Source organism: Vidua macroura, chromosome 7 (genome assembly GCF_024509145.1).
Source record: "Vidua macroura isolate BioBank_ID:100142 chromosome 7, ASM2450914v1, whole genome shotgun sequence".
Lineage (NCBI taxonomy): Eukaryota > Metazoa > Chordata > Aves > Passeriformes > Viduidae > Vidua > Vidua macroura.
In genome coordinates, this window is record NC_071577.1 from 7,910,702 (window position 1) to 7,935,766 (window position 25,065).

Below are 25,065 nucleotides of genomic sequence, written 5' to 3' on the forward strand. Positions count from 1 at the left end.
GGGCAGATTCAGAGGCGCTGTTTATTCAGAATTATTTAGTATATTCTGTTTTCCCCAGCTGTGTTTTCAATACATGGTTCAGGTGCCACCCCCTCAACACTATGTGCCTAAGCTTTCCTTGTGAGGAGGGAGGAATTGCCTGTGCTGAATACAGCTGGGTTTATCCCACTGTGAAGTTATGTGTTGGTGATGGTAGATAGTGCTGGGTAAAGTAATAAATTCTAATCCAGCCAATGTAGCTACTGCAGATCTTAGGGAGGCATTGCGTGCCTAAAGCGTGATGCTGAAGATTTGGTGAGTTGCTAGTAGTTAACTGAATCTGCTTAATGTCCATTGATTAAGGCTTTAATCCCCTAATCTTCTCAATTGCTGCTTGTCTGTATTGTTCAGTACCTGTAATAAATCCATCTTTTCCTAAGGATGCTGTTTGCAGCTCTCCTGGGAGTGAATGCACTTGAGATTGAGTTGAGGCAGGAATCTTTTAGGAACAGAACAGTCCAAAATGAGACTTTGTGAAACTTCCTTCTGTGTGGAAGGGCTGGGGGATAGGTGGGGCGGAGCAGGACAGTAGGGTGCCTTTGTGCCCTTGCCTGCTCTAGAGAGACACCTGCTCACTACCACTGTTCCTATCTGGATGGTGCTGGGTTCGATTTTTTAATTTTTTTTAAGCAAGTGTTGCCTGGTAGTGTATGTACTGATTCCTGCTTTATGTTTCTTTTGCATAAGGACTGGGACTTCTCATCTTCTGGTATATTTTCTGGGCTGAAAATTGACCCTGATACCCTAGTAAAGAAGCTTGATTTGGACTCCAGAAGCATCATTTCCTCCAGAACAGGTTTGTTGTATTTTGAATGAGTGCTGCTTTGGGTTCTGAGCAAAGACACTGGGGACTGTATTTTTAGTGGCTGTCCCAGGAAGCTCAGGGAGCTACCAAGCAAACATTGCTTCTTGTGTTCCTCTGAAGGCTTTTAGAGGAGGTTTCTTTTTGGATGGGCTTCTGCATGGCTGTGCTTAGTGATCCCCAGGTGAGGGACTAGCTTCAGGCAATCTAGGATATCCTGGTACAGCCAAAGACTGCCAGGGCTGGGAGCAGAGCCAGGGTTTTAACCTGGTCTCTGGGCTTGCTCTGTGGCTGCTTTTGCCTCACCAGCAGCTAACAGCTAACTTACCCACAGCAGAGCACGGTTACACTAATGAGCTAAAAGGCTTCACCTGGAACAGATGTGTCAGAGCCAAAGGGCTGCAGTCCTGTAGGAAACCAATCCACTGCTGTGCTGAGGCTTGAGGGCTGTTGCCCGTGGTTGCCAGTGGGAGGGGACACCTCTCTCTGCAGTTTTTTTCCTCATAGTTTTCCTCAATTTGTAAGTGAGCAGCTGCCATTGGTAACCTAGTACTATGTCAGCAGGTTCTCTTTGTGCACTCACTGCAGCCTGACTGCAGCAAATCTTCTCCTGTCCTTTGCTGTTGTGGTGTCTGTGGCTCAAGGATTCCCAGTTAACAGGAGAATCTTAACTCATAGGGAGTATGGAAAGTGAGAGGGGGAAAAGGGAGGACATGATAGAGCCCTTTGATTTCCAGTCCCACAGCAAGGAAATGCTCTCTTTGACTGCTCACTGTGAGAGCTTTGTATCTGAAAGCAGTTTTCACTTCTAAATGTCTGCAAGGTCTCAATAAATTTCTCTGAAACCTGAATCCCAAGCCTCCCACAAGCTGTATGTAAATGTTTAAAAAATCCCAGAAGGAACAAACTACCAGACAGAGCCTGGTAGCACAGCAAGCTGTCCTGATGCAGAAAATGCATATGACTCCCAGTACCTTATTTGCAAACTAAATTAATTTATTTTATTCATGTGGATAAATAATACAGTGACTTTGTTTTCCTGTTGAGGGCTATAAAGAAATCAGTCACACAAGGGCAAGTGGTTGCCTGAGCTGCCCATCAGTGACATTTGGGCACAGAGTGAGGAAGCAGGGAGGTTCTGTGAGGACACGTTTGCCTGCTCTCTGCACAGCAACCTTGGCAAAACACATTGTTCTTGAAACACTGGGCTCATTGTTGGTAACTCTCCTGGGAAAAGGACACGTATGCATCCGTGTGTGCACGTTGCCATCTCTAATTAAATCAGACACATGTTGTTGGGGGCTGGCAGCCTGCAGTCCCAGCCTTTCATTGCAGGCTACATGTCTGGGTTATAAATAGAGCCGTGCTGCTGGTCCCTGTGCAGTGCTGATGATGCAGATGTGCAGTGCCTGGCTGCCTCTCTCGGGGCTGTGCGCTGCCTCCCTGCACGCAGCCGTGCTGACCCTGCTGCTTGGCGCTCTCGCGCGCTTTCCAGATGATCAGCTAAAAATAACTGTTCTTTTGGGGGCTCCAAACTGCAATTCAACCAGGCAAAGAGTGATTTGATTGTTTTTTTAGGTCTTCCCAAGCCGTTGTGCCCTGTCTGTTGCACTCTGGAGCCATGTAGAGGTTTTTCGTTATGGAAATCAGTTTTTTTTTTTTTTTTTTTTTTTCTTAATTCAGTGAACTGTAACTAGGCTGTGCATACAATGGCAGACACAGTAGAGTTAGAAAAGAGGTTCTAGGCAGATGTGCTTTGTCTCCTGGCGTCTCTGGTCAGCTCAGAGCCTGTTCTGCAGGAAGTTCAACTTGACTCTAACACTCCCTCCACCTCTTCCTCCCTTTCCCCCTCAGCCTAGTGCACGGGGCAGGAGGGTAGGATTCTCCTACACATTGCTATTTTAAGATTTAATAACAAGACAAAAGCATGCTTCTCTCCCACTTGCTTTTCAAGCTCTGAGAAGGTCAAGTTGGCAGACTGTAGGTGGGCTCACTATCTCCTGTGCTTTTCCCAGCTAGAGAAGATTTTTTTTTCTGCCAAGGCTGCTGTGTGGCAGTTGGAAAAACAGGTATTTGTCCTGTGTGTGTGTCTCACATTATCCAAGATCTATTCACATTGTCCAAGAATGCTAGTATCTGTGTTTTGTGTTTAGATCTGGCCTTAAGCTGTGACTCTCTTCTAAATAAAACCTAGTCTGAGGAAGATCCTGGAGTTGGGTTAGATTTTAGAGGATGTCAGCTTGGAGCTTGACAGTAGTCAAAAAAGCCAGTTGGATGTTGGGAAGTAGGAGGAAAAGAGGACGTGGAGAGCATTGTTATGTTCTAAATAACCCATGGTGTAGGCAGCTCTTTGATGCTATGTGTACCATCACAGGGGCTAACTAACCCACAGCAGAGCATGGTTACTTTAAGGAGATAAAAGGCTTCACCTGGAGCAGCTGCTTTGCTGTGTCAGAGCCAAAGGGCTGCAGTCCTGTAGGAAACCAATCCACTGCTATGCTGGGGCTTGAGGGCTGTTGCCTGTGGTTGCCAACAAGAGGGGACACCTCTCTCTACAGTTTTTTCCTCATAGTTTTCCTCAATTTGTAAGTGAGCAGCTTTTGCTGCTCTTTTGGCTATGGTGGTTTTGAGGGAACAGGGAGGAACACAATGTGTAAATTGGAAAGTCCAGAGTCTCTAGCAGGGTTATCCCAGTTAACAGGAGTGCTTGTGTGTGCTGGGGCTGAAAGGAGTGAGGTCCCTTTTTATGGGAGGATAAACTGGTGGTGTTGGTTCTTGTTGGCTGAAGGCCTGGTTTTTTGGGGGATTTCTGAGGACTGTTGGTACATCTGGTTGAGGCAGGGTGCCCTGTGGAAGTATCTGCTACTCATGGTAGCGGGGTGTTGCTTCCTTTAGGTACAAGGCTGATTCAGTGGGCTTGTGATTAGTGTGAGGTACCAGCACAGGCTGTTCTGGCATCAGTAATCCTTGTGGCAGGAGAAGGAGAGGGTGGAACTGTAATGAAAAATGTCACCAAAATGGAACTCATTGTAGGTGAGACTTGTGTTATGTGATATAAAAAGCCAGTGGTCTAAAAAGGAAAGTATTTTAATATGGTAGCTCTAAGCTGTGTCGTGCTGTGAAGCAGACCTGCTGCAACTGCTTTCTCCTGCTCTGCTTTTTGTCTTTAATCATTAGCTCAGTTTAACACCAGCTTCCAGATGATTTCCACACGTGTGTAGGTAACAGAAGCTAGTGCCATCCCTGGGAATGCTGGAGTTCAGTCCCTGGGTTACTCTGTGCTCAGTGATTGCTTCCTGTCAGTGTAGTTTACTTAGCCACTGACGTAATGTAAACCAAAGGCTTTGCTGTAATCTAATCCACGCAGGGACCTCTGTGACTCCAGTGAGAGGATAAATCTCATTTGGGTGAGCCTCTGTAGCGTGGGAATTAAATGTTTCCTACCAAGTCAGAAATAATGACCTGTCATATCGGGGTTGCTGCTGCTCATTTTTTCTTGTTTTCTTTAGCTTTCCTTCGTCAGTGTTTGTTCCCTGAAGCAAGGGCCTATTCAAGCTTGGCTCTGGCTGAGCAGTTGCCTGTGATTGTCTCTTTTTTTGGAGTGGATGATGAACCAGTTGTGGAATGATATGAACAACTGGATTGGTAGCTTCCTGCTTTATTTTCAGCTACTCCAGAATGGAATGGTGACAGGCTGTGTTATTAAGAAAACAAAAGTGCAACAATAGCAAGTTCATAATTGTCTGCAAAACCTGGTGCAAAATCATCCTGATTTCTGAGGTTGGGTTGGACATAAAGAAAGACTTCTCAATTTAAAATGGGAGTGCTGAGGCCCTGGCACATGATGCCCAGAGAAGCTGTAGCTGCCCCATCCCTGGAAGTGTTCAAGGCCAGGCTGGATGGGGCTTGGAGCAAGCTGGGATAATGACAGATGAAAGAGGGGGTTTAAGTAGATGCTCTCTGCAGGTTTCTTCCAACCCAGGCCTCTCTGTGGGTCTGTGATTCTATAGCAGGGTGTGAAGCATAGGGTGGGGTAGGTCATGAGCCTGAGCAGAGGTTGTGCTCTGAAGTCCAGGACTGTCTTGCAGCACAGGAGCTGCTGTCAGTGGCACACAGGGGTGTAGAGGAGGGAAACAACTGAGTATCTGACAAAGAATTCCCTTCTCCTCCTGAAGAAATGTGGAGATGGGAGATGATAAAATTAGGCTAAGCAGGAATTCACTGACAGCAGTGAATTTGTGGGGTCTGCAGGCTGTGTACAGCCTTGCTTTCCTCCTTTCTGAGGTTTTCTGTGAGTTTCTTTTGGTTCCTCTGTTTGCAGAGTCACTGACAGATCCCTTCTGGTTTGCACCTCAGCTTCTGCTCTGGAGTTCCAGATATGCTGGGTCTGTCACCTTATCTGCTTCTGCTTGGGCTCTGCACCCGCTTGTCCAATTCTGTTCTCCTTTTGTAGCCTGCAAGAGAAACAGAAAAGCTGTGGTTGGTCGGTCCTGCGTTAGCTTCATGCAATATGATTTCAGTTTGTCCAGTTTTGGGGTTTTTTTAATGGGTGCTGTACCAGAATGTTACAGAGTCCCTGTAAGACTTCTTCTCTGACAGCATTGCTGTTCCTGCAATGTCTAGACTTGTGGTTACTCCTGCAGTGGATCCACACCAGTATGGAAAAATTGCAGCCATGACCAGGCCCCCATTATTCTTTTGGAGCTCTTGACAGGATGCCAATCTTTGTGTCCTATAGTTTATTCCTGTGTGTTGACTGGATTTCTGCATGTTTGTTGCCTTTAAATATTAAGGTTCCTCCTCTTTTGTCCTCATCTCTCATCACCTTTCCTCTGTTTTGATTTGATATTTTGTTTTCTTTTTTTTTTTTTTTCCTACTCTTCTGGCATACTGGGGTGTTTAACAATTGAAGGATTAAAAACATAAAAATTAATCCTGATTGTTTTAATGAATGCATCTGTTCTGAGTATCAGTTCTAAACCTCTGCTGCTTTTTCTTAATGCGTGCTTGGGGAATTTTGAAATCTGCTTGTGTTGGTCATTCACATCTCTGGTGTGGAAAGCTGCTGGATCCTCACAATTCTGCTGCTGTTGCTTTTCTTCAGCTTTTCATTCTGTGCTGGCAGTTGTCAGGCCTGTCTTGTGTTTGTTTTGTGCAGAACGCCTTCCTCAAGCTGTTCCCACAGTAACACTGCTCAGATGGGATAGGAGGGTGTAAATGGGCTGCTCCTCACGCTGAGGATGGCAGGGAGTGGCTGCAGCACCTCCAACGTGGTGCTGAAATCTCCCTGGGAAGTGCCTTTGTGGTGTGCTAGACCCAAGTGACGAGGTGTTCCTCCTCCATCTGTCTTTGTTATTAGCTGCCCAAGCTTTGGGCGGGGTGAATTTGGGGAGTGGTGAAATGCTGTCCCTGATGCTGTCAGTGATGCCCTTGGTGGTGCACTGAAACCGTTTTAATGCCTTTGAAAATATCTGATGGGTGTTTGGGTGCTGGCCTGGAAGGAGCAGCTGTTTGAGTGCTGTTTGAGCTGGGAATTCTTGCTTTAGCTCCCCCCTCCCTCCACCCCATACCTTCTGCAATGTGCCTGTGTCCTTTGTGTCACCTGCACAGGTCCAGGATGTGTCCCAGGACTGAATGTGCAGGTCTCAGCTCAAAGGAGAAACTTCCCTGCACAAGCTGGTCTTGCTCCTGACATTGTGTGTGAAAGTGTTTGAACAAAATTTGCAAGGCAAGAGAAGTTCCCAGGGAAGAGAAAATGCTGTGAGGGGATTAAACTCTTTACCTCTCCTCCAGGCCCAAGGCTGGCCACCCTGGTAGCTTGATAAAGTGACAGATGGTAGTTTGCCTTATCTGGGTAAATTGCTTTAGGTAACTATTCACTGTACATTGCTTCTGCCTTGCTGTTCAGCTGAATTTTTTTTTTTTTGGTTTTTTTTGACTGCATCATTAGGACCTGCTTTTATCTTGACAATGCCAGATCACCTTTTAAGGGCAGATTTGGTGTCTTGAGAGTTTTGTAACAGGCTGTTAGAAAACTGCACTGTGTTTGGGAGGAGCTGAGATAGTGGTTTGTCGTCTGGGAAGCCTCTCCAGTGAGGTCAGATGACCTCAGTCTGCAGGACACCTCAAACAGATTGTGTAGTTCCCAACAACTTGCCTCAAAGCCAGAAGGTTTCTCTGTTCCTCTGGTCCAAAGGATTAAAGTCAGTGGGATCTTACTTCAGCAGTCAGATTGAGCAAGTCCTGTATCAGTGGTGAACAGCTGTGGGGTTTGGTTGAAATGGAGAACAGACCTGCTGTGGTCTCTGGGGACTGTGGAGTGGGCATCCTACTAAAAGCTAAAGACATTGGTGCCTTAAATAATAATTTTTAAAAAAAGGTTAAAAATCCATGCTGCCTAATGTTGCTTTAACAATTTGTCTGTGCAGTGTGGTGCTGGCTGTGAGAATAGCTGTGGGAAGCTCCACTTTAATTAAAGTAAATGCAATTAATTGAGAAGCAGTAAATGAGCATCTGAAGCTTGCACTGTTTTCAGTGCTTTTACTTCCCTTCTGCAAATAGAGCCTTTCCATGTTGTGAGTGCCTTCTGCCAGATCACAGGAATCAGTTGTGTTAATATTTATGGAACCAATTAACTGTTTTGTTTTCTTTCCCTCCCTCTAGCTGGGGCTAAGTCTCTGTTCTTAAAATTAACATTAAAAAACCAAAAGACTCCAATTAGCTCGTGGCTGAGCACTATACAAACACAAACACTTTCCAGAGAGCCCAAACCTTCCAAAATGTTCTGCAGCCTGCTCCAGGGGAGGAGGCTGTCAGTGGGAAGAGCTTGAAATGAGTCCTAGCAGTTTGAAGGATGTGTCAGATCGCTCTGGTTTCTTATTCTGGTTGGTTCCTTGGCTGTGCCTGCTGTGTAATGCTCACCAGTAGCACTGGTGGAAGGTACATGCCTGCCCTGGAGCAGCCTTTCCATGCTGCTGGATGGATGGAGAGGAGGATATCGCTCAGTGAGGGATTGGAGACTTCTTTGGAGAAGCTCCTGAGGTGCTGCTCTGTGGTTTTGCAAAGCCTTCTTCCAGACTTTGTAAAAGTTGGTTGCTCAAACGTGATCTTTTTAGGTCAAACTTATTAGTGCCTTGTGCCACTGAGGGGCTTGCTGAATTTGAGGCCAGGGTGACCCCTTGCCTTCCTGGCCAGGAGTGGTGGGGCGTGGCAGTTGCATGTCATGCCATGTCTTGCTCTGTGTGATCATGATTCCTGGAGCTTTAAAAAGATCCTCCTCTAGCCTGGTACTCTCTTGTGAAATGAACTTAAAATGGTTGGACATCCTTACACAAAAATAGATCAGCGCTGCTTAGGAGAGTACTGCAGCTGTGGTGTTACAAAAGAGGGTTATGGACTGAAATCCTTGTCTTTGCTGTACTAATGGTCAAGCTTTAACATAATTAATTTATAAAATTATAAATTCTACAAAGAGAGAGGTGGAATGGCTCTGTACTGGTGCCAAAGGGGCCTCCCAGCACAAGTTCCAGTAATGCAAACCTCTTGTGGGGTGTGAGATGGATGGCTCAACACTGCGGGAATCGAGAAAGCAAATCTGAAGGGGGGTGAGGAAGCACTTTTGGAAAGGGCAGGTTGATAGCTCTGGAAGTCAGAGCTATTTCCTTGTCACCAGCAGTGGTATGGTGTTGTGTCAAACTGTCAAGCGTCTCTCTGAAATACGTGTCCTGGGAGTTTAATAAACACACTGTTTAGAAAATTGATGTAGGGTGGGTGGCACGAGAGGTTTCCCTCTTCTGACTTGTCTTGATATGTTTCTGAGGTGCAGGAATAAGTGAGCCTTCTGGGAAATGCCTATGTGAAAAGCTGCTTCTTTTTTTACTTCTTTGCTATATAAATCACATTTCTCATTTACTGAGAGATAAATCTCTGCCCTGCTAATGTGGGTCTTACTGAGTTACAGGCTCTGTTACAGGGAGATTTCAAAAGTTCATGCCTGTAATTTAGACCTAGTGGGATCTATAGTGTTTTTCTATTCTATGCAAGTTATCCTTTTTTCTGGTCTTTGTGAGCAATTTATGGACCAAGGTTTTCTTTATGCTTGGGTGGAAATGCATGTGTCAGCTGAAGATCTGTTTATCCCCTTCAGCACTTCAGAGTGGCACTGCTGATGCTCATATAACATCTAATTTGGGCTTAGGTTTTTAGTCAAGTGGCTTGTAGAAAGGGGTTTTTGGTGTGGTTTTGTTTTTTTTTTTTAATGACGCTTTTAACACAGTAAATCTCAATATACATTGAGCTAAATGTGGGAAACACAGCTAAGCAAGGATTAAATGCAGTGGGTACTGGAATATTCTGGGTTGTTTGAAATGATAATTTGGACAGATTTAGATTGAACTAGCAGTGCTGCAAATGTTCCATAAGGCAAACCACAGAAAATTCTGGAGAAAATCCTGCTGCAGAAAAACAGGCTATCCCAGCATTTCTTCAAAAATGAAGGGACTGTGAGCTGGAAGGCACGTAGTGATAGTGATAATCAGCTTCAGTGAAATGGGGTGTTTCAGAGAGTCTCAGGCAGGAAATTTGAGGGAAAATGGGGCATACAAACTTGTTTCCTGACCCACTTGTGCTGTGTTCTTGATTGCTTGGAGAACACACAGCAAATCAATAGATCTGTGTAAAGAATTTTGGCTTCTCTGATCCTGGATGTTCGTGCTGTGCACGTACATGCTCTGGGCTGACTTCTGTTGCATTTCCTAGCTCCATGGCTTTTTAACTCTGTTTTTTCCTGATGTCTATTTTCCTCTCCAAGGTTATTTGTAAATTCAGGTCACTGTGTGTTCTTATGTAACGGGAATGGGCTTCTTTAGCATGGAGAGGACATTCCCAGCTGCAGTGGGTACAGGCTGTGTCTGTACATGCAGCAGTTATTTCACAATGTGGTTTGAATTGAAATAACCTGGTGTGCCTGTTGACAGGAAGACATGGGAAGGCTTTTCCACACTGCAGGAATTCTGTTGTCAGAAATCACAATTTTAAATTGCTTTGTTCAGTGACACTTCTGTATTTTGCTCAGCAGAGCCTCTGGCTATTGCTTTTGGTTCATGCCAGTAATTTGTGACTGCAGGGCTGGGCTTGGGTAGGGCTGGGCTTAGGTGTGCTCCTCTGCAGCTGCAGGTGTGCTTGTTGTTTTAGTGTCTGTACCTGAGTGGGTTTTTATTTATGGAAATAGCATACAGATGTCTAGATACTGTTTATGTGGGGTTATTATGACTTCTTCGTGTATTTTCTTCCTTCAAAATAGAGGGCATTGGCCTGTTTATCTGTATTAGGTGTGGCAGAGTTTTGGTAGCAGGACAGAAGCCAGAGCTGTCACATTCTGAGCACAGCTGGGTCCAAAGAGCTGAAGTGTGCCCAGTACAGCCACAGCTGAGCCTGTCAGGCACAGTGGTGCTGTCTCTGGGAAAACATATAATTAAGAAGGAGTAGGAAAAAAGTGAGAGAGCCCTATAAAGATCAGGGACAGAAAAGGAAGAAAGGAGGTGCTCCAGTCACCAGGACCCCAGTGGGTGAGTGTGAGGAGGAGGGAGCAGCAGAGAGTGACTGTAATGCCATTGCCTGGCCCTGTGCACTGCTCAAGGGAGTCAGGAAGGAAGAAGTCAGAATGAAGGAGTGGAGCTGAGCTGGGATGGGTGGGGGGAAGGTGTTTCAGTGTTTGCTTTTCATCATCTGATTCTACTTTAATTGGCAATACATTACATTATTTTTTCCCAAGTCAAGTCTGTTTTGGCTGTAACTGTAATTGCTGAGTGATCTCCCTGTTGTTTACCTCAGCCCACAAACTTCTCATCTTCTTTTTCTCCCCTGTTCTTTTGATGAGGGAGGGAGCAGCTGGATGGGCAGCTGGCCAAGGTATCACAGTAGCTCAGTAAAAACTGAGATGAAACTCAGTACCAGGTAGAACTGTCCCCGTGGTGGCTCCTCTGCCTTCCCTACTGCGTTTTTCAGCTGAATGTTTTCTGAGAGTTGTGCAGATGCAGGGACACTCTTGCATGACAGCAGAACTCCTTTTAATTGAGGTCACAGGTGTTGAAGCAAGTCATTCTTTCACATGCCTGTGTACCTGTATACCTGTAACAAGGTACACAGGCCTTTGTGTCCTGAAGGTCAGAATTAGGAATTATTCCCCTCCCTCTGTACAGGCAAGGAAAGGGAGCAGAACAGGACACAGCCATATACTCCAGTCTGAATTCAGGGAAGTACAGAACAGATCTTGGGTCCATCTGGGTGTTTCTTCTGCCTGTCTTTGCAGTGTAGGAGGTGCTGCTCCAGCTGTGTGTGCGTTGCTGACAGCTTCTTAGCACAAGAGGACGTGGCAGGGCAGAACAGATCTCTTTTGAGTGTGTTCTTTTTCGGATATTAGATGTGCTCATTAGAGGGCAGCAGAATAACTCTTCCTTTTTCTAGGTCAGGTCTATATTTTTGATTATTTTTCATCTCTGCAGGGCATAGAACAAAATTTTCCAGTTCCTACTTCAGTTTTTCCTGGTGCATTAAGTGTACAAAACAACAATGCTCATATGAAAACCTGAGTCTGTATAAAGAAATACGGAATATTTATAGTAAAAGTTGCTTCTTTGAAGCTTAGGGGGGTTGCAGGCTTATATGAGAGAGAGCTTCTCTAAGATTAAACCACAAATGGTCAGCACAGTATGTGGAAAAACAGCCAAAAGAATATTTCACAGCTAACTTGTTTTTTGCTCAGCCTAATTCTTATTTGACCTATATGTCCATATGCATCTATGGATTTGTTTGCTGCACTCCAGCTGCTGCTACCACCTTTTTCTGCTTGAAGAAAATATTAAAGAACCAGCCTTGCTTCATCCACAAGTAATCTTTAAATGGGATCTGATAGTACACCCCCCACCATCCTCTGGAATGTAAATACTGTAAATAATTATGGCACTGTCTTTAAAGGCTAAGTGAGGCTGGGATTTGGAGTCCAGCATCACAATACTTAAAATGAATTATTTATTATGTAACATTCATAGAAGACAGCTGTAGCACTGACTTTGTAGCCAGTGTGTTTCAGGCTTCTGGAAGAGTTGGGTTCAAGTCCTGGCTGGGGGTGAACTTTTTCCATGCACATCTTGCTGGAAATGTTTTGCATGCCGTTGGCTTTTGGAAAAGGTAAGCTGGTTCAAGACAGCTGGAATAGCAGGAATTTTTTTTTTGTTTTTTAGGTTTAGCAGCATCAACCATTGGTTTCCAACAGCTGACTGATTTTGGAAGGTCTCAGTGGAAGCAAACTTCATTAACTAATCTTTCTCCTTGGCCTGGCATGGTGGAGCAGGTGGGAGGATTGGCAGGGGGAGGCATGACACCTTTCTCTCTTACCCACAGTGTGTTTTGACATCCTGCAGGCTGCTTTATCTCCCTGTGCTCTAGCCAAAGGTGCAAAGGGACAGGTCCCTCAGGAGTTTGTGAGTGCCTTGTGTTCCTCACATGCATGGGGGCTGTACCAAAGCAACGTGTACTTGGGTGCTGCCAGTTTTGTAGCACAATTCTGCCCTGAGTTATTTTTAGGGTGGCAATATCCAAACCCACAAACTGCTGAAATGGAACAACTTTCTTGATACTGTCAAAATGTTGTTCCTGGCACAGTAGCTTGGATCAGTCCTGCCTCCTGGAGAAGTCCAGATTGTGCTTTTCACTCCTGGTTTGGGATCCACCATGTAGCTGGCATTTCTTCACGTCATGCTGTGACACCTCAGCCAAGTCAGGACTAATAGGGAGCTCCTCATCAGGGAAGGAAAGCTGAACAAAGCCATAAAAATGTGAACAATGGCTCATAGCTCTTGGCAGCTCTTGGGCCATTAGGTAAAATTAATATCCTGTCAGCGGGGTAAAAAGATTAAACTCAGTCTTACACCAAGTGAGAAACGTGATGAGTCTGTAGGCGTGTGGATTTAACTCCATTGGACTGTGATCCATATTAGGAAATTAGCAGGCACAGTGCTCATGCCACAGCCTTCTTCATGCAGGGAAACACTCTTCCTGCCAGCATCTTCTGTGCAATGCAGGAAGATTGCTGCCTTCCCTCATTTAATGGAAGTCTCTCCTGGGAACTAACATGGTACTTTGTTGGGGATATAGGTGTTCTCAGTAGGTGGTTTTTTTTTGGGTGTGGTGAGCCTAAGTATTGCAGATACTACTTCGTAAGGGGTGTGTAGCTTTTTTGTTCAGGGAGCACTTACTTCACAGGAAGGATGCCAGTCCTTGTTGCCCTGCCAGTGTGGGGATACTGAATGGGAGGTGAGGGCATGGATGGGCAATCTCAGGGTTTGCTGCTGCAGTCCCAGACCAGAGAAGATCAGGGCAATGCCAAATGTCTGGCAAGTCTGAAAGCTGACAAGGAGTGTCAGAGAAGCACCTACGCATGGTAGTTTGTTCCTTTGCCATCCCCTGTTATTTCTTTTAACATCATGGATGTTCTCTCCACAGCTCTGTGCTGGCAGCTGCTGATCTCATCTCTGCATGGGGTGGATGGGCTGGACCCGTTGATGCTAGTGCAGACAGTGTAAATGAGACTTTATTGTCTGCCTGTGCTGCTGGCAGGCAAGAGCATCAAGTACAAAGTGACAGAGCCCTGTCACTTTTTAAAAATTTGACTTGCCTTAAAATAGGTTCTACCAGGAAAATGTCATTCCAAGATGAGGAACCAATGCTGACCTGCAGGGCTGAAATAAAGGTGAAGAGGTGATGGGCTGGAGGGAAAAAAAAAAACAAACAACAGAACAGCTTTTACCTCTTCTAGAGGGGCCCAGACCTTGATTTTCCTTTTTTAAAACATTTCTTCTGCATTTAAGTGAGCCAAATGGGTATATTGGAGTAGAGAGGCTTGCTCTAAGACCCTTTTTGAAAAACAAGTCTTGTGTGAGAATCGTTGTGGGCCAGACAAAGAGCTCCCCAACAGGGGCAAGCCTGGCTTTGTCAGGAGATGAAGAATGCTGTGGGAGGTCTGCAGTGAGGTGATGGTCCCAGGGGTGTGTTGGTAGTGGGATGGTGCCCTGTGTCCCTGGAGCCAGAGGAGGAGTGGGAGGGGGATGTGGATGTAGGTCTGTCCAGGGGGGAAGATGCTGTGTGAGTGACTGTGTTGTGTAAGATGACAGAGCTGGTGATCCTGTTGGTGCCTCAGGGCTTTTGGGAGCTCTGAATTGTCAGCTGAAGCGGAAGAGCAGTTGAGACAGCACAAAAGCAGCAGCCACCAGAAGTGGCAGTGGCAGCTGGAAAAGATGGTGAAGCAGTGTTTGGACCAGTTCCACTTGCAGTGCTCCCAGGAGGAGGGAAGGAGACCTGACATGCTTGGACACCACCTGGAATGAGTGTTTTCATGGGCTGGGGCTTGTTGAACTGTTTAATCAACATCACCACCATGAAAAAAAAACCCATCAGACCTGTGTCATGTTTGAATGCTAGAACTAGTAAGACCTTTTCAAGGTTAAAATGCCATTATGATCACACAGAGACTTCATGCACACATAGGATCACCTTGATCTGTCCTTCAGGGGCTTCTGCTTGGCAGCTTGCAACCCTCTAAGCAGGGAAGGCTGTGTGCTCCTGTGGGGCAGGAGGGGGTGCCTGGGTTCAGCAGATGCTAAGCTGCAATGGATGCTGAGAGTGGCCTCGAGTTCCATCTCCACTCCAATCACAGATCAGAAGAGCAAGGATATTATGCCTTGTACTTCTCCAGGTGGTTATTTTTCCAGCTCTATTCTTCAAATACTTCCCAATTTTGAAATCTGCTGTATGTGCCCCTAAAAAGGAGAAGAATGGGAAGTGTTCTGCATTGCCAATCCTGCGTGTCAGGTGTTGCCCAGCTGAGCTGGGGGCTGCAGATCAAACATATGCCTGGCACAAGCTATTTGGGAAGTTTCCTGGGTATTCTCACCCTCCTTACTTTATGTTAGTGTTATAGTGTGTGTGCAGCAGTTTATAAAGCCACCTGTGATGCAAGTGGTGTTTGAACTGACTGATCAGAATGTGACTGGATCGAGGTAATAATTCTTAAATTATGTAAATATGTAATAATTCTTAAATTATGTAAATAATGAAAGTCTGCTGGTGTTACACTGGTTGAGTTGTGGTGCTCTTTTCTGTGTCTAAATCTAAAATTACTTTGTATATGTTGCCTAAACAGACTACTGGGTAAAAGAAATGAGTATGATTATATTTAATATGTATCTGCTCAGTGGTAGAAGATGTGGCTGGACTTAGTGTGTCCTCAGTGCTCCCAAAGTGCAGGTGTGTGGGTTTCCTGGAGTGTAGGAGCTCTGACAGCTGCAGATGGTGGGATTAACTCCTTGACGTATGGTTGTGCAATAGATAGGGCAGCATGGGGAGGGGACCACACTACACTAATCTGCCACACAGACTTAACAATCAAGGGCAAGCTCTGACATGTGATTACTTTTTTCATTTCCCTGTCAATGCATGGAGTATTGTGAGTGGGGAAGCTAACTCACGCCACAGGGAGCCTGAGACCAGGCATGTTAAAGAATCCAAGGAGGAGTGCCAGGAGAGGAGAATTAATCAACAGTTAAAATAACACAGTGGAAATTTTGCCATGGTCCTAAAGCTCTGAATAAGGTTCAGAGTAATTACTTCATAAGAAGAATTGATTGGAGCAGTCAGGAAGTGTCTCTAGAAACTCTTCTTCTGCTTTTCTTTCTGCTGGTGTGCAGGCATTGCCCAGATCCTTGTGACTGTGAACGTGATGCCAGGTTCACTGAGCTTCCTTAGCACAGGGCAGGAAAAGCACACGAGCCTCACCTCAGAGGAGGTATAGGAGCTCACAGCAGTGTCTGCAGTCAGTGCTGTCCTTCCTGAGCTTTCACATTTATCTGCAGATCAGGTTTTTGGCATTGATGCCCAAAGTGTGAAATATGAGCAATGACTCAATTGATCAGAGCTCTTTTGCTTGGAAAAGAGCTCTGATCAATTGAAAAAAGAGGAGCTGATGAAGTTAAATCAAATTGGTTTGCCCCAGAGACTAAACTTGTTCCCAGTGTCTTCCAGTAAGGTAAGTGGGGATGAAACAAACTAGAAGATGCTGGGTTCAAGGTGGGCAAAGATCCTTCAGTAAAATGGCAGTTAAGTTGCAGGACCCCTTGCACATAGTTGTTCTGAATTTCTGGTACCCACATGGATTTGAAGCAGATCCTCCAAAATAAAAATTCATTGGAGGTTCTGCATGCAGGCACTCTCTACTTGGGAGTTACACAAAGCTGTGGTCAGGCCTGGTATGTTCTTAGCTCAGCGGTGCAATTTGCTGGACACCAGGCTCCAGTTCAAGTCCTCAAAGTGCCTTCTGTTAATGCTTTGTGAGATGTTGGTGTGGAGCCTGTGCCTGTGGCTGGCCACACAAGGTGGAAGGCCAGGGGGCTGCCCATGGGTGCTCCAGTGGGTGTTCCCTCCAGGCCACTTTCAGTGGCTTTTTTTTTTTTTTCTCCTGAGGCTGTAACTGGAGATGTGGCAGAGGGGCTACCAATGGTACAGCTAAGCAGTGCCAAAGTGGAATTTTTTGTTCCTGCCCTGATCCCAGTCCTAAATATATTCATGCAGTCACTCTGCCCCTTGACTATTTTAGCATAAAGTTGTCACTACAGTATTTCTGTTGCAATTTAAAAACTGGAATGAAAGTGTTAAGAATCTGACCTTGTACATGCTTTTAATACAATTCTGTGGCAGACCTGCTGGAACTGAGAAGAGCTGATTGAAATACTTGAAGGGTACGGGTTAAGCTTTGGGCTTTTTTGCCTGTTCTGCCTGTAACGTTTTTGCAACTGCCAGAAAATTGGTATATCTTCCCAGTCTGCTCTGCAGTCATTAGTCTGTACTGACTTTCTTCTTTCCTGTGCTTCCTGCTGTCCTTCAGATCCATCATGGAATTAATTGGTGGGGAAAAAAGAACAGGGAAAGAAATCTGTCCACTGCGCATGGCAGGACATTTGCTGGCAATGCTATCTCAGGTGAAGTACAGGATTGTAACATGCTTTTTTTTCTGTAAGCTACCAGGCATCTGCTCTGTGTTTCTTGCTTCAAAATAGAATATGCAGGTATTGTCTGGAAAATAAGGCTTATGGCCAAGACTGGAAGCGTTGGCTACTTAGCACTAGGGAGGAGAGGAGAGATTACAGTTCAACAAGCAAACAGAGCAAGAATAAGGTAAGCAATAAAAATGCTGACTCTGCTGCCCTCAGAAAAGGGTAACTTGAGCCCAAGTGGTTGGGATGCCACTGTTTGGAGTCCAGGAAAGAGCTACTGTTTGGAAAGCAGAGGCAGGGATCTGTTGGAAAGGTCATGGACTGATTGGATTAACTAGGGCAGCACTGAAAGCTCATCAGAAAGAAAGTGGGGTGGGGCAAGGCTTTTTTAACTTCTCATTGGTCTTGCCCAGGGTCAGGCACTTGGAACTCCTTAGAAGAGGCTGGAACTTTGTCTCTACCCCCTTGTCCCAGCAAAGGATATGTCTGTGCTCCTGGCTTGGGTCTCACTGGAGCCTGGTCTCTGCACACTGCAGTCTTGGATCTTGTCCCATGCCTTGCTTCTCACCTCATGCCCATTCATAAAGCAGACCAGAGCATTGAGTCCTCTGCTGGATTTCTTTTCTAATTCTGTTTTCTTCTGTTTGTTTGCTTATGTTACAATTCAAGCTGTGCCTGTTTATTCCTTGTAAAATTCCCTTGTGTGCATCTGAAGGGAAGTTTGTCATGTTTATATCTTTAATTTAGAGGCACATACTCCTCTCTGGGTATGTGCTCTGGGCCACACAGGGCAGAGGAGTGGCTGAGGGAGTAGCACTGGTTTTGTGTGAATCCTGTGCTCTGTCATGTGCCTGGGACCAGTCAGGAATCTGCTGTTTGCAACACTAAACCTGTAACTTGTAGGGACGTGGCAGTCAGGATGCAGAGATGTGTGTCTCCAAATGTTATGCATATCTCCTGTATTTTTTTCTCTTTCTTGAGGTCCCTGTGGGGGAAAGTCTAGTGTCCATACATCTCTGCATGATTTTTTTCATGTCAGCAACTCTCCAGGAGCCAGGTCAGGCACTTTCTTGTTATATGTGTCTGAAAGCTGCTGCATCCTTGGTGGGTTTGCACAGCCTCTTACCACCAACTTCCTGGTAGTCTTGAGCTGATCGTTTTTTGTTGTGTAGTCTTGGTGAGCTAATCTTTCACCAAGCTCTCCCTTCTGGGTTTTGAGGCAGAGGTGTTGATATCTCAGTACCCCTAAAGAGTGAGTAGGAAAGTAAGAGAGGACTGTAGACATGGTGGAAAGCTCATTCTTGGAACAGTTATCAGGCCTCAGGAGGGAAGGAGAGACACTTGTTCCACAACAGGCTAAGCTATACAGCTTTAACTCAGTCTGTGGGGAAGAAAAGAAAGAAAAGATGCTGTAGCAGTGTTCATTGTAACTGTTTAACAGACAGATGTGGGAAACACAGAATTCATTCCCAAAGCTTTTTATTCAGAGTGTGCATCCAGGTTTCTCTGTAGGAGTCCTCTGCCAGCTGCTTCCCTCCTTTACCTTCTGTCTAACAACAGGGGCTCTTCTGGAGTCCTATGTCTGAGTGTGGCTGGGGAATCAAAAAAAGTCAGAGTTGTGGTGTTGTGCCAAGTCCTGCCTCTGGTCATCTCCTTTCACCCATGCACATGTTGCCTTTTTCCCAGTGGAGCTGTGGCCTCTGCATTGTGGCTGGCTGTTCTTCTAATTAGGTCCTTGTGAAGAGGCAGAACCCAGCTAAGAAATCTGTAGCTAAAAGTACTAAAGGAGAAAGTGAAATAGGGGAGGAAGGAGGATTTTTCAGGCTGTTGATGAGCTGGTGTTAGAGCAGGTCAAAACCTGCTGCTTGATGTTGACCCCTGAGCTGTTTCTGAAGCTGCTTCTGCTTTTTGCTTCCAGGCTGCAATCAGAGTCAGAATTGTTTGATCAGGGAATTTGTTTCTTCGTTCTGATGGTCAGACCTGTATTTCTCTATGGTTCCTGTGTATGGGAGAACTGTGTTTGCACAGTGAGGGTTGGGGTGGGTCTACCAATGATTTTCATGTTTTTCTTGTTTCTCATGGCTTGGTTGGTGCTGTCACTGCTGATAACTGACAAGATCATCCCTACCCACCCAGAAGGCTTGGCATAGGAGCTGGTGTGCTGTGTCAGAACAAAAAGAGTATCCAAACTGGGCACTCCCATCTTTTGACAGCAGTCAGCAAGGAAAACCTTGGGAGTATAAAGCAGCACTTTCCTCAAAATGCTTAGCTGGGTACTTGAAGCATCCAGTGCCTGATAACTGTTACAAAAAACAAACTAGTGAACTGCACAGGTAGAAGGCTGTAGGTACCACCAGTACCAAATCCATTGAGTACCCCTGTTCCTCCAGCTATGAGAGGTTCTGCAGACATTCCCTCTGTCCTTGCTTGTGAACCTGTCCTGAGGACTTGGGAGTGCTTGTGTGCTCACTGATGTCAGGCTGGAATAGGGGCAACAGTTGGCCTAGAGATATGTTGCTACTGATGAATTTGAACTTCTGTCTAAAATAGATTGTGGGTACTTTAGACCTTGGGACTGAAGTCTGAAAGATCAGTGCAGCTGGCTCACAGAGCTCCCTGTGCTCCTGACCATGCATCTCCCTTGGTTTGGCTTAGCTCATTAAAGAAGCAGGAAGCTGACCTGGTGCAGGGGAGTTGGGTTTGTGTGCAGGACCTGGGGGAGGCAGGGTGGAAGAACCAACAACAAATGCTTGGATAAGTTAAGCTCTCATTTACCAGCACCCTGAGCTACTGTGGAGTCTGCTTGCTGTTGTCTCTGTGCCAAGTTTCCAAATGTCATGTGTTGATACTGCCCCTGGTATTGATACTGCTTCACATTCCATGTCGATCTTTCCAGGGGAAACAGCCCTGGCTCTGTGTCATTAACATGGAAGTCGATTACAGCTGATTTTGTTTTTTCTTTAGTTCCATTAGAGCCAAGCAATCCAATATTGCATTCAGTATTCCCTGGAGCAAGTCAGCACTTTGCAGACCTCTTCCCTGCTCCCCAAAGCACCCCCAAACATCCTGCCAGCATCACTGCAGAATTTGAGAGTGTGTCTGCAATCCCTTTAGCAGTAGGTGGGGCATTGGCATACAGAGACCTTGGAGTGGTGTTCTGGAGATGTTACCTGTACAGGCATGTGGTGGAAGAGGCTGCCAGTTTGCCAGGAAAGCAGATTTACTGAACAGAGAATTTATTAAATGAAATCAGGGCTCCTTCCCTCATGTGTGGCCCAGCCAGGGGTGAGGGCTGCCTACCTTAGGTGTGGCTGAATACACTCTGGCTTTTTGACTGTTGACATGTTTTTTTTTTTTGAATAGGTGTTTTGGTGAAGTCCCAGCTTGATTGTAGATGCTAAAGCACTATTTCTGATTAATGGAACTTTTTTTGAGGAGTTGGGAGGGAAGCAGAGGTTGTCCTTGAGCTGTGCAGGTCTCTGAACAATGGTGGCAGGGTGGTCCTTCCTACTCTGGTGGAGTATCCTCTCTGCTGAAAAGGCAGCCTGAGATAACTACTTGCCAGTGTTAGGGCCATCCAGCAAATCCCTTTCCTCAGGTCTGGATTGCAGTACACCCTTTAGATGCTAATTTAGCAAATCTCCCAAGAAGAAGCAGGGAAACTGTTACCTGGGAAGAATACTTCTGTGGATCTTCAAATGTTTTTCTAGGCTTTTTCATGGTTTTGCACACGTGCTTTCATTGTATCCTTGTATTTCTGGACATTTGTGAAGAAGGGAGGGCTTCAGGAATAATTTTAGAAGTCTTTTCCTACTTTTAGCAAGTCCAAGTCCATATTTCTATTGGAAGAATTGTTGCCACGGGAGATGGAGGAGTGCAGAGATTAGGCTTGGATGTTACCTTTGGGTAAGCTGTCATGTTTCAAAAGTCATAGGTTCAGATTTTTCTGGAAAGCACTGATTGGCATAAGCACAATTGCTTCTCAAATGAAAGTTGCTGAAGTATTTGATGCCCTTCTAGCAAGCTAGACACTGAGGAGGTAATAATGGTAGGGGGATTTCTCTCCTCTCCCAGCTCTTCTCTGCCTTTTGCTGTGCCCCTGAATGCTTATTCCTTCTCAGCTGATGGAAGGAGAGGATCTGTCCAGTCTATGCCTTATGTGTCCTGTGGAAAAGAGAGGGCTTAGTGAGTAGGTGCTTCAGGTCATCAGGCTAGGAACAGAAATGATCTTCCTGCCAGCTCTTCTCCCTGTCTGCCCAGATGGGCTTTCTGTGGGCTTTGGTTTTGCTGTGGCAGCCCCACACCTTTCTACTGGAAGACAAACCTCACTGAATATTTAATGGTGTCCTGTGGGTGTCCAGCTTCCTTTAATGTCCTTGTTTCTGCCCCTTCCCTTGCTGCTCCCACTTCTCTGCTTTTTCTCTCTGCAAGAGCTTCATCCTTATGCTCCTGTCATTTGAAACTATGATTTCAGCCAGTTTTGGCAGTCTTCTCTTGACCTTCATGGCTCAATTCTTCCTCCTTCACTGTGGAGACATTTGTGATGTGATCTTTTTTCTCCTCTCTGTGCTGCTGAAGCTCCTGTATGTAACTCATTGCTCATCTTCTGATGTTTTTTTTTTTTTTACCCTGGAGTTACATATCTGCAGAGTCTACTCAATGCAGTTTCTGGCTGGCATTGTTGCCTGGAAATATAATTAAGTATTGATCACTGGGCATTCAGCAGTCAAATGAGTTAATATATTAATTATGTGTAAGAGGATGTCATTCCAGTAATGTTTGTTACCTACTGGCTGGCATAGTGCATGTGTGTGTTTGGAGGAAGGGTGCAGATGGGCCTTGGAGTGGTGTTTGCTTTCTCTTTTGCCTTTTAATGGTTATGAGTCCCTTGACCAGTGGTGCTCTGGGCATTGCTGTTTTGCTGGTGCTGTTGTTTCTTGCCTGTTCCTGCTCATTGTTCTCCACTAATCATATATTTTCAGAAGCCTTATACTACCTCAGTGGTTACTTCCCAGGGAAGCCAGGCTGGAGTAATCCCAGTTAACATTTTGCTTCTGGGGGCTTCCTGGGAAATGGCAGTGCCTCCCTTACTCACACTATCTGCCAATGGTTGACCTGATTCAGAAGCTGAGTAGCTACTGGCTGGAAGATGTGTCTGTCTGCCAAGCTTCCACATCACAGAGTGCAAAAACATCCAGCTTGTCCTCCTTGCTCCCTGGTGGTCTTCACTGCTCTGACTCCCACCCTTTCCTTAGCCCTACAGAGAGGATCCATTGTGGATATGTGGCTTAATATGGAAAAAAAATGTTTCTCTCCTGTGAAGTCTTGCTACCAGTTCACATTGGATTCTGTCCATTAAAATTCTTGAAAAACCTCTGGCCAAAGGCAGCTTTTAATGGGAGCTGTGTGATTAAACTCAAAACAGTCCCTGCCAGCTTCCCCTGTGCCACAACTGGTGTAAAACATCACATAGCCTCTCCTCAGTGTGTGTGGTGGGAGATTCTTCGCATGTCCAGAGAAGGGCAGCGGAGCTGGGGAAGGGTCTGGAGCAAAAGCCTGATGAGGAGGAGCTGGGGGAGGGCTCAGCCTGGAGAAAAAGAGGTTCAGGGTGACCTTCTCACTCCCTACAACTCCCTGACAGGGGGGTGCAGCCAGGTGGGGCTTGGGCAAGGAAATGGCCTCATGTTGCACCAGGGGAGGTTTAGGTTGGCTACTGGGGAAAAGTTCTTCACTGAAAGGGTGGTCAGGCATTGGAAGGTGCTGCCCAGGGCAGTGGTAGACTCACATCCCTGGAAGTGCTCAGAAGGTGTCTGTACTGCTTAGGGACGTGGCCTAATGATGGAACCTGCACTGGTAGGTTAGTGGTTGGATTTGATAACCTTAGAGGACTTTTCCTGCTATCCAACCTAAACTTCCCCTGAGTCAGCTCCCTGCCCTTTCCTCGAGTCCTGTCACTGGTCACAGAGTGAAGAGGTCAGTGTCTGCCCTCTGCTTACCCTCAGGAGCATGTTCAAGACCACAGCGAAGTCTCCCCTCAGTCTTGCCAGGCTGAACAAAGTGACCTGAGCCACTCCTCATAAGGCTTCCCCTCCAGACCCTGTCCCATCCTTATGGTCCCTCTTTGGAAGCTCTCTATCAGCTTGATGTCTTGTTTTGTATTGTGGTGCCCAAAACTGCACACAGGACTCGAGGTGAGGCCACAGCAGTGCAAAGCAGAGTGGGACAATCTCTTCCTTTGACCAGCTGGCAATGCTGTATTATTTTATTTGCTTTATTAGTTTCTATTCTTTCCCCAACACTTGCCATCAGGTAAAGTGTGCACTGTGTGTGCTTAGCAGGCTGGAAGGGCTGAGCCCTGGGACAGCTCCTGCCTCTCTTTTTCCATCTCCATCTGAGGGAAGGTCCAGCTGTAGTTCTTGGTACTGGCTGCATCCCTGCCTTGTCAGATGATGGAATGGTTCCTGCAGGCACTTGTTTCACCAAGTTGCACAGTGAACACGGTCTGGTTGCCTGTCCTTCCTCATTTCAGTTAAAGAAATGATTCCAGATGATGCAATCTGTCTGAATCCCTCCATGGCCCGTTTTTCCCAGGAAGGTGGCTTTGAATGCTAAACCTGACTCCAAGAAATGAGGGAAACTGGGTACTTCTACAAAGAGACAAATGAATCCATGGAATGTATTGTGTGTGGGAGAGTGGGGGGAAGGTGGGGCTCTGCCTGTAATAGATCCTGGTGTTTGCTGTAATCCCTGAGAAACAGAAACAACTCCACAGCTCGTTCTGGGTGATGTCTCATACCTCCTCCTGTGTGCAGCTGGTCTGCTGCCAGCGCTGCAGTGGCACCTGACAGTGACATATTTGTCTGCCTGGGAAGTCTGTCCCTCTGTGCTTTTGTCCCTCTGTCCTCTGAGCATCTTTCAATCCATGTTTTGTTCCCCCTCTCTTCTCTATTTTTGTCTGCTCTCTCACCTTTCCCCAGCACCCCATCAAGCCACAGCTTTGGCTTTGAGGGGAAATGCAGCATAAAATGCTGCCTGAGGCAGGTGTGGTTGGAGCTAGATGATCTTTAAGGGCCCTTCCAACCCAATCATTCTGTGATTCTGTGATAAAATTCAGTGTCTCCACTGAATCCATCCATTGGGAATGTACTAACAAGTACAGCTGAGCAGAGCTGCCTCCCCTAAGGTGCTGCAAGAGCATATATGAAGGCATAGGTAAAAGAAACACCAGGTGCCAAAAACAGTATGAGAGGGGTTATAGGAACCAGTGGCTGGAGATGGAAAACTTCCCTAGGGATTGCCAGTTTAATTGTCTGCTAGCTAATATGCAGTCAAAAGACAAGGAAATTAAGGTAAACTGTTCTTGCTTTTTGCATAAACAAGAAGCACCAGATAAAATCCAATAGTGTAACTATTTCAGATCTAGATCTTTTACTGTGTAATACTGCAGAGATACTGAACTACTGATTTTTAAAGCTTCTCAAAGGATAGGATAGTCAAAGGTAATCTTATTAGCAGGAAAGGAAAGGATATTTTGGGGAAAATCTCTTTCAAATGTAGGCCTGCAAGGCATTGTCAAAAAGCATAGCAATGTTTCAGTATTCTGCCTCCCTTAGTGAGCCCTAAGGAGAGAATTTACCCATTGGTAAACATGAATTACTCCTGGTCTCAGAATAAATCTCATTCCAGAGATTGGTTGCTGTTCAAGCATTTATAGAAATGGTGTTCTGTTCTTCTCCCTGCCCTTTATTGAAACTACAACATCCACACAAATAGCTATGGTGCGTGCATCTCTGTTGCTAAAATATAAATTTTTATCCTCTGTGAAAGGACTCTTGCTAACTGTCCAAATTGTGCTGCAGACTCACTGGAATCTACTTTGGTGGTCCACTTTGATCAGATAAAGCAGGTTGTTTAGGACTGTGTGTAGTCAGGTTTTGAATGTTTCCATTGGTGGAGATCTGGGGACTCCATAACCTCCTGACAGTTGAAAAAAATCATAAAAATTGTCCCAAAAACAAGTGGTTCACTGTGTGCTCCTTGTCTCTTGTCACTGAGCACCACTGGGAATAGTCTGTCTCCCTCATCTTCTTCCTTTCTGTCAGGTATTATGCACATTTATAGGATTTCCTTTAGGCCTCTTTTCAAGCTGTCTCAGCCTCTCCTTAAGTAAAAGACACTCCA

General features: G+C 45.7%; 1 protein-coding gene across 1 annotated transcript in view; it reads left to right on the forward strand.

Annotated features, from left to right (window-relative positions):
- The window catches only part of SLX9 (SLX9 ribosome biogenesis factor), a 39,901-nt gene that overhangs the window by 717 nt on the left and 14,119 nt on the right, over window positions 1-25,065 (forward strand). Inside the window, exon 2 of the mRNA XM_053982944.1 lies at window positions 727-835. Within this exon, the coding sequence (XP_053838919.1) occupies window positions 727-835 (109 nt within the window). The remainder of the gene's footprint in view (window positions 1-726; window positions 836-25,065) is intronic.